We start from the raw sequence: 13,951 nt of genomic DNA, 5'->3' as shown, positions 1-13,951 counted from the left end.
GGATTTCAGCCCAAAGCAACAACATCATGCTGTCCATTAGCCCAGATACATGCATCTACTCCAGTGAATGCTGCCAGCGTTTATTTATGCGACATGTAACAGGGAATACCCATTGCATATTTATAAAGAAAAGCGGAGCTCAAGTGGTGTTTGAAATGCAAAACATCAGGCTACCCCAATCCAAATTATTCTTTTCTATGTGAATACAATGTAGTGAAAAAAAAGCACCGTTTCAAACACTGCAGTTGACTGAAACAGGCTCTGGGGTTGTCTGTCCACAGCTGCCCACTCCCTGCTAACTGCTTCAAATCTGACAAGAAATCTAATCTAATTCAAATTGCAACCGATTTTAATAACCACTTATCTGTAAGTGATTATCATAGCAGGGTTCTTTCTTTCATTAGAGGTTTAAGATTGTCTCAATTCAACCTCACCGTCATAGTTTAGTCATCTTTGCCACTGGGTCAGTCATTCTGGCAGATTAACGATGCCGAGAGACGGTAATTGGATTCTCCAAAATTTGTCTGATATGTAAAAAGTCGGTGCAAAGGTGTAATAATCCGCCCACATAATATTAGTGAGGGTGGTCCAACAGCTGCTTTACAGAAAACAGATGCGATTAGACTGCAGTCAGAATAATCTACCAAACATCTGAGCCCAGAATTATTCACACTCTCAGCGATCTTTAAATTATTTTCACTCAGCAGGAAGTTTGTTTATGAAAGGAAAATAGATGGGTAAGAAAACAGCATATCAGAAATTATTTAAACCATTCTCAATAAATTAGTGTAAAAAAAATTCTTCCTATAATAGCTTGTAATGATATTTTGATTATTCATCTAATGAGCTCCAAGTGTTTGAAGCTGGAAGTACTCCTTGTCATTACCCTAATCTTAAGGTAAAATTAAAAGATTACTTTTAGGTAATCTTGGTTTAGCAGGATTAGAGGTTTAATTGAGGAACTAAAGCATTTACTGACTGTTATTATGTCTATGTGGCATGAACAAACTTTTGCACTTCAGCCTTTTATTTAGAAAAAACTCAGCTCTTTTGCTCAGTTTAGCTAACTAGCTAATTTTTATTGACAGAATAGAGCAAACCGCCTTTCTTAAAGCAATAGGCTCATCTTTCATCATGAGGATTTACCCTTTGTTGTTATCGTTTGGTTTATCTGAAATTAATCTGCAGAACGTTGGACTCTCATAAGGAATCATGAAAGGTAACCAATTATTTTCCTTTAAATCAGTGTTTCTCAACCTTTTTCGGCCCAGCGCCCCCCCTAGCCCCCCACCAAAAAATTTGTAGGCTACTTTGCACTGACAATTATTTAATATTAATGTTACTATCATTATTGTAGATGTTTTGAATCGGCACACCGATTATGCTTTCCCGTACACTTCAGCGCGCCTTACGCTGCTTCACCTCGCGCACATAATGGGGTAAATGTAGCGCGCGGGTGGGGGGGGGCATCGTATGTTTCTACGTTTCTTCGTGGGGGGCGCCGATTTATGTTTTCGCATCCACCTGAATAATGTGTAGTTGCGCCCCTACCCATGGCACTTCAACAATATTATTTTACCTTTTATCTGGAAATAGTGCCTGTTTATTCTTGCCATAAAGTCCTCTTGCTCTTGCCATAACAGTTTATTCCTCCGAATTTACTTTAGTTTCTTAGTTTATTCTTGCATTTTGTTCTTCATTCATTTCCATTTAGTTTCATTTGATTAATATGATCCTCTCTCGGTTTATTGCTATGTCCACTTTAGTTTCTTTCCTGTTGCTAGATTTATTTGATCGTTTATTGACCATCAGTAATTTTCACTCATCACCTGCTGCGCCGCCTAATCGTCATGTGTTTCACATCATGTGTTGATTTTTTCACTGTTCTGCGTCGGATTCTTTGTTTTTATGCCATAATTCACATCTAGTTCGTCGCTCCGTTTTGCCCGCTTCTCGTGTTTCAGAGTTTTACGCAATGTGGGCGGCGGTTTTTTTTTGTTGTCGTTTTTTTTTTAACTCCCTAAGATGCAGGGCGGTCGGGAAACATATCGATGGGGAAAAGGCAGACTTTTAAAACAACGGAAACAGTTTCGGTGTTCTGGTTATTGAAATTTAAAAGTGCTGTTGTACCGTTGTTCCATCAAACCCGTTTCACGTCGGACCACTTACAGCTCCGTGTTAACGCTCTAAAATGAACGCTCTCTATCGTGGCATCACCCATGGAGGGATTTCTTTATTTAAATGTGTTCATTTTTCGGAGAGATACAAAGTGAGGGCATCGTGATTTTAGTAATTATATGTTTATAAGAGCGATTTTCGGTTGTCCTTCCATGGAAGTGGGCAGCTTTCAAACGGAAATAAAACACTTTTTAATATAAGTTGCTGCTTTGACATGATCACAGAACTGCCAAAACATATGTAGCTAAATACCAGTTCAGCATCAGTTCCGCTGAACTGATGCGGAGCGGAGCTGCGCCATGAAGCTACRAACACTGAATAGAAGAAGAGCTGCCTTCGATACAGTTGCAGCCAAGCATGATTTAATGTTACACAATACAGTTTTACCAAGTTGCTCAAAGTCTAAACTGGTATTGTTGTGGATTTAAGGTGTAAAGTTTACCTTCGACCAAACGCCCCCCAWAGGYATCCCASCGCCCCCCTTTTGTAAAAAKGTCCKCCAGCGCCCCCTGCCGTCCTCTGAACGCCCCCTGGGGGGCGGTACCGCCCACGTTGAGAACCGCTACTTTAAATAAAAATATTCCACAGTTTATCAGTGCAGGGTTCTGAGTGGGAAACCGCTTTAATCTTCTGAAACAATGATGCTTTAAATTACGTTCAAATAATCTCTTAGCAGTTTGTTAGGTAAGAGGAAATGCCAGAGAGTCTCAGTTTGTTCGGACATCACAGAACAAGACATTTCTCAAATTGGCTAACCTCAGCCTACTTTTAGCTTACTGGCTGGATAATATGCTCCCGAATTGTCCAAAAGTCTGCTTTGGGTTTGTGGTTCAGTCCCGGTTGAAGTGGGCCAGGTGAGCAAAGTCAGACCTGATCAACCAGGATAGATCTTCCTGATAGGTTGACTGAACTTGTATGAAACTTTTCATATAACGTCCAACAAAAGCACCATGGTCCCATAGATAAAATAGATTCTTAGAGGTTTGAAACTCAATAAAAATCAAGTTTTTTTCCCCCCCATCATCCTAGAAACTTTTGTTACAGTAGATTCAAAGAAAGAGTAGCGCAAAAATAACAAAATGAAGGAAACAAAATCTGAGTAAATTAAGCAAAGCAAGCAAAAAAAAGAGACCAGAAGTACTGAAGGTGACTCTTCATTGATGATCACTGAAACATGGTTGACACATTGGAGACCTACAGCTCTTAAAACGTAGCAGCAAAAAAAATGCACTCAGATATTTAATCAGATATCTCAACTAGATGTAACTGTGATGCATCTGCATGTCAGGGGACGACTTTGAAAAGACATGGCAGTCTTTCATGTGATTTACAGGGGTTTGTGTGGGCTTCTGATTGCACAATATTTTATTAAGTCCATTTCAGCAGGTGGTTTTGATGTTTTTCTTGGCTTCGGCACCTCAACAAATTGGCTTCTTGTGAGCCTTCCTAATTATGAAAACATTTCCACAACAACCCTCATTTTCTCGATGACCACTGACAGATACTGCATTTAATGTCCATCTTGCTTGCAAACTTGGGCAGTTAAAAGGTAATAAAAACCAAAGTAAGGAAGTAATACAATATGTAGCAAGTTCTGTGGCAAAAAGGTGACCTAGAAGATAAATAAGAGCTAAACTGAGAATGACAATCTCTGAAAATCTCCCCCCCCCCCAAAAACCATAAATTCACCTGGGATCAGGCTGATGTTCCATGTTTATTAAAGACAAAATCACTTCATTTTTATCATTTATACACATTAGGCTGACCTGCTATTGGGGTGCAAGGAATAGCATTGTAAGAAGAAGAAGAGCTAAATATGTGATGTTTCTGGTGTTAAACGGTAGGTAAAAACAACCACTGCAGTTAATTAATCCTTCAGTATTACCACCAGAAATAGGATGAATAATCTATACATAGCTATTGTAAAGTTATGCTATTTCAGTAGATGATGCAAGAGAATACTGAGATGTTTTAGTTTTATCAGGGGTAAAAATATGTCACCTTTCTTTCATAAGAATTAGCAGGATCACAAACAACAAAATATGTTGTAATATGAAATCAGCAGCAAAAATATGCAGTTAACTCGCTATTGAATTAGATTATTCCAAAAGGTCAGGATTTTCTTGATTATTTTAACTACAGAGGGGAACAAACTGGCATGCAAGGTTTGTGTACATGTGTACAAAATTATGTGTTTATACGTAGAAAACAACAGAAAAGAAACACCAGTATGAAATAGGACACAAAGTGTCAGAGGACGGTTTAAGAGATGTTAGCAGCACATCTTGGTATATTTTTACATTTCTTTTCACAGAATTGGGAAGCAATTATAAGATTTTTTTAGCAGAAGCTATTTTGCTGCTTGTCAAAATTTTCACTGTATTTTGAAAATAAATAAATAAATAAAAATTTCGAATTTCCAAACTGATTATCAGACATCCGGACTGATATTGAGACATAATGCCAGATTTTATTTATTTATGTTTTTACATTTTAACCTAAGCTGGTTTCTGCCTTGCTTACAGTCACAATCAACATCACGAAAACCAAGACGGCTGCTGGATAGCCGCCACGTTGTGAGCTGTAGGAGGAAGAGTACTTCAGCCTGAGCAATGACAGATATAGATCAGTTATCACGACATACTATCAGCTCTAACCCACAGTTAACGACACCTGGTCTAAATAGACACAACTCCTTTTACTCCAAAGATTGCAAAGATCAAGATTTTACAGATTTGACGGTGAGTGACCTCAGATACGGCAGGGTAGTTTGAGATTTTCATCACTACTAATACAGAAGCCTGTAGAAAGGGAGGAGCTACTTTATCTCATCAAAACGTCTCATAGTCTCTATAATCATGGCTGTAAAATTAGTTACTTGAGTTGCTATGAAAATAAAAGATGAAATCACATCTATACCTGGAGTCCAATACCTTGAAAATGTGCTGTAGATGCAATTTTTATCTCATAAAAAAATCTGATCTTCATTAATCTGAAATTCAATACTGGTCCCCAAAAAACATTAGAAACCTCCCTCTGTGGATGTGGGAAACCTGGCTTGTGCTGCAGAGGAAGACAACAGAAACATCGCCTTAAGCGCGACAGACGCGCACCGCACTTACAGCATCGTAGAAGCAAAGCAGGCCTCGGTAATAAACCTCGAGTTATGATTTATGAGTTATCTCTGGGACATTTGCGGCCACTTGCTTGCATGTCACGAGAAACAATCCAATTTGAGACAAGAAACGGAGAGCAGGCTCTGTACTTATTAGATTGACTTCTCAATTTCACCATCAGGAGAAAATAAGATATAAGCATAAGCCTTTTCCCCATCCAAAATATGAAAAAAACAACAACCCAAGATCAATTCAAAGTGATGCTGGCGGAACGATGGGAAATACGTGACTTGATCTGCTATCTTGCAGTGATTTCCTCCCCCCTCCTCGCTTTTTCTCCTCTTCATCTGACAGTGCCTTTCCTCAGAGCATTTCCCCAGAGCCTCGGCTCAACCTGCAGAACCGCCATGTACGGCAACTGTTGAACAAAATGGGCTCTCATAAAAATAAGCCAGAGAATGGATGCAAGGAGGGGGGGGGATTTCTTTTAAACAGGTGAAATTGAGGGCCAGAAACATAAAAAGAGAGCAGAGAAAGGCTAAGAAAGGATTAGGAAGGTGAAACGGAGAAAGCAAGCGTTCCGCCTCCCTCACTGTGAGACCGGGTTTAATTCCATGCAAAGAGGCATTTGAGTTTTCTGCGTGTTTCTTTCGTATTCGCAGATATGAATCCTACAGCGAAGCGCCGCTGCTGCTGTTTGGATGTTTGCAGCACTTGCTAATGAGCATACTGGGAGGCCTTGCCTTGTTGTTTTGTTGAGTGTTTGAAACATTGCAACGGAGAGGCAGGGGCGGGAAGTTAACTCGAGCTGTCAAAAATAAAAATCTTTCAATCTGGGTTAATTGCTCAGGGAGAACGCCTCATCATTATCACTGGAGATGTTATTCTTTCTTGATATAGCTTGAATGCCGTTTCAGTCAAGCTGGAATTTTCTCATTAGTTAGCACAAAATATAAACATGGTATTGCTTAGGCCACTCCAGTGGTGTCCTACTTCCCACAGAGTTTCTGTTTGACCTGAAAACATTCACCGCTTTCCCAGCAGCATCCAACATGCCAAAAAAGTAGAAATGAATGAATGTTGTGTGTTGTGTAGGCCAGTCTGTTTTGTTTTTGTTATTTTGCAAATAATGCTGGAAAATACTTAATTTTGTAGTTTTTGGGATAAGCGAGTTTCCGGGGATATTTGTTGCATCCAGTGGGAGGTATTTTAAAGTCTTCTGCAAACCCAAGACAATAACACTATTTGTCTTTTTCTCTTTTTTTTACCCTGCTATCTTTATAAGGTATTGCCATCGTCTTATCCTCATACCTTTGCCAAATACAGTAGACTTTTACGACCAATAAGTCCAAAATACAGTGGTTAATGGCTCTTCAATCATTTATAACAAACCTGTACGGTTACAGATTTAAGCTGTCGAAACTTTATGAAGCAAAAGAAAAAAATCATGAAAAATAATAGCACAGACGACCACTTTCAGCCTTCATTCCTGAGATTTCACATTGCACAGATAACTTGCAAACACTGGATGTTCTTGCACACAGTGGAGTGAATTTTTACCTGCAGTTCACAACATCAGGTGAATCTCAACTGGGAAAAAATTAAGGCTTTAAGCCCTTATTGAAATCCCTGATTCAATTCTGAATAAGCAACATTTTGCTCAAAAGAGCCGATGCCAAAAACATTGCATGTTCTCACATCGTTTGAAGCTAATTCTGTCATATTTTAAACGTTGTCCTTTAAAGTCAATTAATTGGAATATTCTAAGCATAAAAACAATATTTTCTAATTCTATTTTATTTAGTTATCATGTTTGATTATTCCATTGGTTACTAGTGTTGACAAAGTCACAATACTCTGTAGTTTGTAAATGGGTACTGATGTATTTTATTACTTATGAATAAGCACAGAAAGTAAAAAAAAAAGTGCGTAAACTGAAAACACACAAATAGTTTTCTAATTTCTAGCTTGATATATCATTTTATCTGATAGGTGTTCCTCAACAATTCAAAAAAAAATTGCACAGTGCCTTGTGCAATTATCTATATTATTTTATTGGGATTTTGCTTCAAGGATCAGCAGATGATGACAATTTTAATGACAAAGTTGAAAGAAATGAAAGTTTTGAAACCTGTATAGACTAATATTTTTGACTATTCATGCTTGAAAAAAGGAACATGGTTTTATTCAATTTATTTAATTGTTTAATTTGTTATCATTTGAGTTCTGCAAGTCAAAGAATGAATAATTTGTCTTAATAATTGTTTGTGTGGACTGAAATGGGGGCAAGGACCACATTACAGACTGAAAAGCTCATTCAGGAAAGATTTTTTGCTCTTTCACATCAGCAGTTCTTCCTCTGGAGGGATGGCCTGATTTATTTGATTTTTAATTAACAAATGAAGGGCGTGGCTGGGTTCGTGTCTGTTTAAACCTTTGAAGTGGATTGCTCGGTTATGTCAGCAGAGAGGTGCCATCGCTGAATTAAAAACCACGCTTATGTAACCCTGACAGACTAATACAAGCATCGGTAGGGTGAAAATGTGTGAGAAGAAATACGCATCAATATAAGCTCTAAAGCTGCCATTACAAGACTTCGTTTTACCAATACAACCTATACATCCATACGTACTTTTCTCCAAATGTCATTGGGGGTCAACACCCCAAAATATTTTACTTCCCCATCAGCTTTAACTATTTCTCAGCTAATTCTCACAAAAAAAGTTTCTTGTAGAATATAACGTGGGACAGAGGTGAAGCTGATTTTTTTAAACCACAACTTAAAGTTAATGATAGTGCATGGACTTTAGTTGCGTCAGTTTACTTAGTGTTTTACAATACTTCAGCCAATACAAAAATAAAAATGTATCAGTTTTCTAATGTTGAAAAACTAATAGGGCTTGAGGGAAGGCAAGAGTTAGAAAGCAGGGCTAACGTTTAATTAAGACAAAACTGGCTTGATGTTTAATTAAGACAAAGCTAAACCATCCATTATGAACCTTGGAGGGATTATTTTTAAGGGAGGGAATTTTGTGTTTGATGAGGTTTTAGCCATCAGAAGTGGCTGGAAATTGCGATCGCTGCTCGATCACATTGAAGCGAGATCAAGCGGAGAGACTTTTCCAAAATGGCAGCGGACTGGGAATCACTTTGCTGTGGTCACTCGATCAACGAGTGCATCGTCTTACAAACGACAGCAGAGTGTCACTTTCACTCACTCGCTCGCTCACACAAACACCCACCATGCCTGGGACTTCCTTCTGGGCACGCTCTGTTTAGACCATTTGGAGTGAGGGGTCAAGTGGTAAATCAGCTGGCGGCAGATCTTGTTGGTGGATTTGAGTGACTCAGTCTCCTGCAAAAGCACAGAAATACAAGTGAATCATACTCCTGAGAAACAAAATACCTTTGAAACCACATGTACTATGCAAAAAGACAGACTGTTTTCTCAAACTTTCTCAAAAAAACTAAAACTTTTCATGTTTTGTCAGTTGGGATTCTGTGGCTAGATGCCAGAAATATTGCAATAACGATAAACGATAATATTGTTGTTCTTAAACCATTTTTAAGTAATATAATGGTAATGGCAAAAATAATAATGCAAGGGCTCATTGTGAAAGATCAGTAAACTTTAAATTCTAATGAATATTTAACACTGAAACTGGAAGACATTTTAAATATCTAAAATAAATCAAACAAAATAAAAAATGTAATAATTTTAAAGTCTTTGTAAATAAAATTGTCCTTCAAAAAAAGGGCTAGTTGAGACCAAACCACCAAACTTAAGACTTTTATCATCCAATTTTTGGTAGAAAGAGAAAAAAAAAGAGAAACAATAAATCATATCAATGGAAATTATAGAGCTTGTTTTAATTTATCATGTGATTAATTGATTTATTGATTATTGTGACAGGCCTGTGTCACAATATATATCATGAAAACCATGCTTTAACTTTGTTTTAACATGCAAGACAAATTCAGATGTTTGATATTTTAAGCCTTCCAATAAACTCAATTGAAAAAAAAAACCTCCTTCAAACATTTCATCCAGCAGAAATTTCACCACAGACTTTAAGTGTAAGAGCAGGGTTGAGCTGTTAAGTTGAGCCGAACAGGGTGAATCTAATTAATGCTACAAATCAATGACGACCGAAAGGCAATGTCGTAAAAGGGGGAAAAACATTGTTTAATTCACCCTGAGGAAACGAACCACTCCTGCTGCTACTTCCTACAGCTGACAAACTGAACAGGCTTCAACCTTTTCAACCACTTGAATGATCAAGCATTAAGTCACCGGGAGTTTTTTTCAAAGGATCCAACGTCTGGATGGATCCACACAGCCAATCGTGTGAAATAATCTGGTGGGTGAATTCAACCCAAGCGTACGCTGAATTAGTCTGACAACACACTCGAAAAATGAGGTTTGTCTCGACTCGCAGGATGTGTTTGGATATTAAATCTATACGACTCCTGGGTTGTTGGAAAATGTTGGTGACAGAAGCAGCTGCAGGGCCCTGAATCCAGCCTCTCTACACCCTCGTCACGTTTGACACAGTATCTCGCTACGGGTCGGTGGCCAGTCAGGAGCTCACCGCTGCCAGTCTTTCACTTTCCTTCCCTGACTCCTGGGCTTCTGCTTCCGAAGCAAACAGGAATAAAAATGAAGTTTCCTACAGACTTTATCATTGGACTTTTGTGATCTTATCTCAATCTTTTCCTTACAGGAATGACATCTCACCACAAAGAAAGATAATAGCTTCACAGGATTTTTTGTTGTTGTCTTTTTTGCAGCCAATCTGAGCAGCTGTGCCTCTGTTCACATGCCCAACATCGAAATGTATCTTGAATTTTAACGCATCTGATTTGTATGCCGCACCGCAAGTGAATGAGCTCGGCTGCCAGTCTGGACGAAACACAATTTACTTCTTAAAGAATCAGTGGTTCCATTTTAGTTTCCGACATGTTGAGATGAGGATAGTTGCAGAAATACAACTGCAGGAAAATCTTGAAGAATGTGATGGCCCGCTTTCAGAGGCAGCATTCAGGAATTAGGGGAGTTTTCTTGTTTTGTCTCTCCACCAGCCACTTGTCAAAGTCCTCAGAGTGTCCTTACTGTTGGTGCCAAATCTCCTCTGACCCAGTAGCTCGGTGGCCAAGAAGCTTTTTGACTTCGGCACCAAAGTCAAAAAGCTGCCAACTTTTCACAGCGCAAAGAAAGACCAGAGCACTAAACAGGGTCACAACCAGATATAATGCGCTCTCTGTCCCCTTTATCCATCCTTAGTTGTCACTTTATTTTTTAAAGTGAGTACAACTTGATTCATGCATTTGGGAAAAGCAAAAAAAAAATTTAAAATGCAGTTTTCCTTTGATTTGGTTGTAGTGGATTATTGTGTTCCAGTAGTTCTGTAGTTAACCAGACATAGATGAACAATAAAATTAAACTACTGATTTTAAAGCCTGCATAAGACACCTGATTTTACAATAAGTGGTCACCAATGCGACATTTCAAACCATCTGAAACATGTTCGTACCCGTTTTGGGCATTGCAGGTCCCGGGCGAGACTGAGCAGCAGCTCGTGAGAAATGGGGTCCACTAGGTTGAGAAAAGCTGCGTTCTTGTACAAAATGTCGTTCAGCGACGATCCCTGCAGTCCCAAATCCTGAGGGGAAAGAAAAGACAGAAATTAAACTCTCACTTAGCTCGGACCTCCATCTGATTAAACAGCATGTGAACGCTACAAATTTCACCAGCCGGTTTGAGTGCTTTTTAGATAAGGACAGATCGAAAAAGAGATTTCCGAGCTTTTCTTTTACTTTCTCCTTTCATCTTGGCTTGTTATCATCATGCGAGGAGATGGGGATTCCCCATCGGAGCGCCGCACAGCTCCATCGCACACAGTGCCAATGTATATATGAAGATAATTTCAAAAGCTGAGAGCCGTTTGGGAGCTGCGTTTAAGCGAGAACAGATGCGACATTGCTATACCTTAATCAGATAATACAGTTTTACTCTCTGGTGAAGAAAATTAAAAGCTATTCAAGTGTTTATCTACCTTCAAGGATTGAAGAAGTTAAAGATTTAATAAAACCAGAAACCCAGAGGCTTATGAATTGTATGTTTTCCTATATCTGTTTACCCCAATAATGTAAATAAAGCACTGATGTAGCATGAGTTTGTTAGGATACATGATGCTTTAAGACAGGCTGAAGCTTGTTTGCACTGAACAAGCAAGAGAGAAGAGATGAAACAACACAATTAGCTGAAAGGTTTGAGGGAATAAAAGTTTAGAGGAAATTGTTTCTTTTTAGGCGTAAAGCTTAATTATTACTTTCTTAATCCATGCAAACCTAAAAAGGGCTTTTCCTCCCTTTCATCATGGACATAACTGGTTTTACCAAACATAAAGAGAGGAGCCACGTTTCCACCAGTCCATCACGTGCTCCTTTATGGCGAAACCAGAGGCTGCGGCGCTGCCGAATAAATGTTGTCAGCGGTTCTTTGAGCTGAAACGCTTTTGAAACGGCAGGCTGGAGGCTAAACATCTTCTATATGTGCTGACTGCCATAACGCTTTGGGGGCTCAGTGGAAACAAAGACAAAAAAAACCCATCAGCAGTTTCTCCTCCTCCAGCTCCTCGGTTGATTTATTACAGCCGAGATCGGCGGGATTCCCTGATGCTGGAATATCCTCCACACACCACATGTGTGAAGAAACTGAGGCACTGAGGATTTTTAAACAGCGCCTTTTGATTATATAAGTGCCTCATCTGATCCGCGCCGCTGCTGCATCACATTCTGGTGCGCAGATGAAAAGACACCCGCTTTTAAATACACAGAGATCTGATTGCATTCACTGACTTCTCATTGTGAAAGCATGAAATCTTCTGCTCTTTGTCCCCGACAGGAAGCCTTTGTACTCTCCTCGTTAAAGCTGCACATCTCCAGGTTTGAATAAAGAGAGAATCTCTAAACCGGAGAACATCGTCCCACACATGGTTCATTAGAATCCAGAAACGTATAAAGCCTAATGTAATAAGTCCCATCCCACAGGTTTCTGCTCCCATGAAAGAAATATGCAGCAGCAGTTCGTTTAACTCCATTTTTTATAGATTTATGGTCCTCTGGTTCAACTACCTGATTAATTGTTCATGACTGGATGACTTGCTGTTGCAATCCGCTTGTTAATGACATCAGGGGCTAAATGCATGAAATCCAAAACATGTGCGTCGTCAAGACACAACTGCTAAACTTTTCAAGAGGTTGTGAGAAAAGTCTGATGTAATCTGGACAAAAATGAGACTGCAAACAGCTTTTAGGACTGTTTTTGTCTGGTTGAAAAAACAAAACAAAAACAGAACGTGAAACTTACAAAATCTGTTTTCCCCATTTAAAGATCACAGTCTGTATGTTCAAACTCACCGAAGGAATTCATATCTGACAATTTATTCATGCATCCAAACTACGATCTATACTAGCATCAAATCCTGTTGAAACAAAAACCTGTCTGTCAATGTTTCAGTGGATTGCCACACATAAATTTACCAATATAACGGCTAATGTTGGAGTGTTTGGAGGGCCTCAGATGATGATCGACCAGCTTTGGTGATGTTTCCTGCTTATGATTAGGTGACAAAAAATAACTTAGAAAAGTATTTGGATCAACTTTAAACTATGTCACAGTGTAAAATGGCATCAGACAATGACAAAGTATAAACACAAAAACCACTTTTAAACACTACTTACTTTAAGGCAATGAGTTTGAATTAACAGCTCATGCAAGACATATTCTGTCCTGTTTAATCTAGAACAGCACAATGTGAATATTTTGAATGAACTGAAGTCATGTTGATAAAAGAAGTCACAAAATGTCACAAAATAAAACAAACGTTCTCTAGTTTGCTGTTAAATCACCTGTAAATAATGCAATGATTAAAAATATGTGACAAAAACGTTAAAAATTAAGTTTATACGTAAAGCTGAACAATATATTGAATAACAATCATCATTCCAGCATCTATATATGTAAAATTAGGCATGGGGTGAGTTTTGCTTCCAAGATTGACCAACGTTTATAAAGTTGCAAGTTGCCACTCCTTCAGTTTAAAATCTTTTACTTGCTTACTTTTGTTTTGTAAAGAATCACATCAACTGGTTTGAAAACAATGTGATGTAAGGTTTATTAAAACAAATAAAATGCGACAGCTTCGCTTCCCTTGAACTGTAGCTTTGTTGCAGCTTACTTTATTCCAGTAAACACTTGTCTATGCTTTGTTTACTAATTAATGTCTAGAATAATCCCAAACTAATTAACGTAATGGTCCAGAAGTCATATGCTTGATGAAGATTTAACACTGTTAATGGTTCCTGTTTGCAATAACTTCCTGTGTGTGAAAGAATGAAAAAGGCTCCTTCATCTGTCATCTCAAGGTGATTATCTCCACATTCATCCATTCCTGGGAGGAAAAGCTGCCTTACTGCTGGAGAGTTGCACCGGGAGATCTACTGGCACTTTTTCACCCCCCATCTTGAAGTGTTATTAGTCAGACACTTGGCTTCAGCCCAAACAATGTAGCAGCGCTCTGGCTTCACCTCGCCTGGCGATGGAGGGAGCAGTCGTGCTTCGTGAGCATCTTAAACGTGGTGATATGGAGACG

The 13,951-nt window shown here is 38.7% G+C and overlaps 1 protein-coding gene across 1 annotated transcript in view; it reads right to left on the bottom strand.

Moving 5' to 3' along the window:
• lrrc75bb (leucine rich repeat containing 75Bb) overlaps positions 1–13,951 on the bottom strand; it is a 37,068-nt gene that overhangs the window by 19,434 nt on the left and 3,683 nt on the right. The window contains exons 2-3 of the mRNA XM_008424164.2: positions 10,829–10,957; positions 8,537–8,649 (exon numbers count right to left, since the gene is read on the bottom strand). Coding sequence (XP_008422386.1) covers positions 8,537–8,649; positions 10,829–10,957 — 242 coding nt within the window. The remainder of the gene's footprint in view (positions 1–8,536; positions 8,650–10,828; positions 10,958–13,951) is intronic.

The sequence above is a fragment of the Poecilia reticulata genome, linkage group LG12, assembly GCF_000633615.1.
Source record: "Poecilia reticulata strain Guanapo linkage group LG12, Guppy_female_1.0+MT, whole genome shotgun sequence".
NCBI classification, from domain to species: Eukaryota; Metazoa; Chordata; class Actinopteri; order Cyprinodontiformes; family Poeciliidae; genus Poecilia; species Poecilia reticulata.
This window is presented reverse-complemented; position numbering and strand designations above follow the sequence as displayed.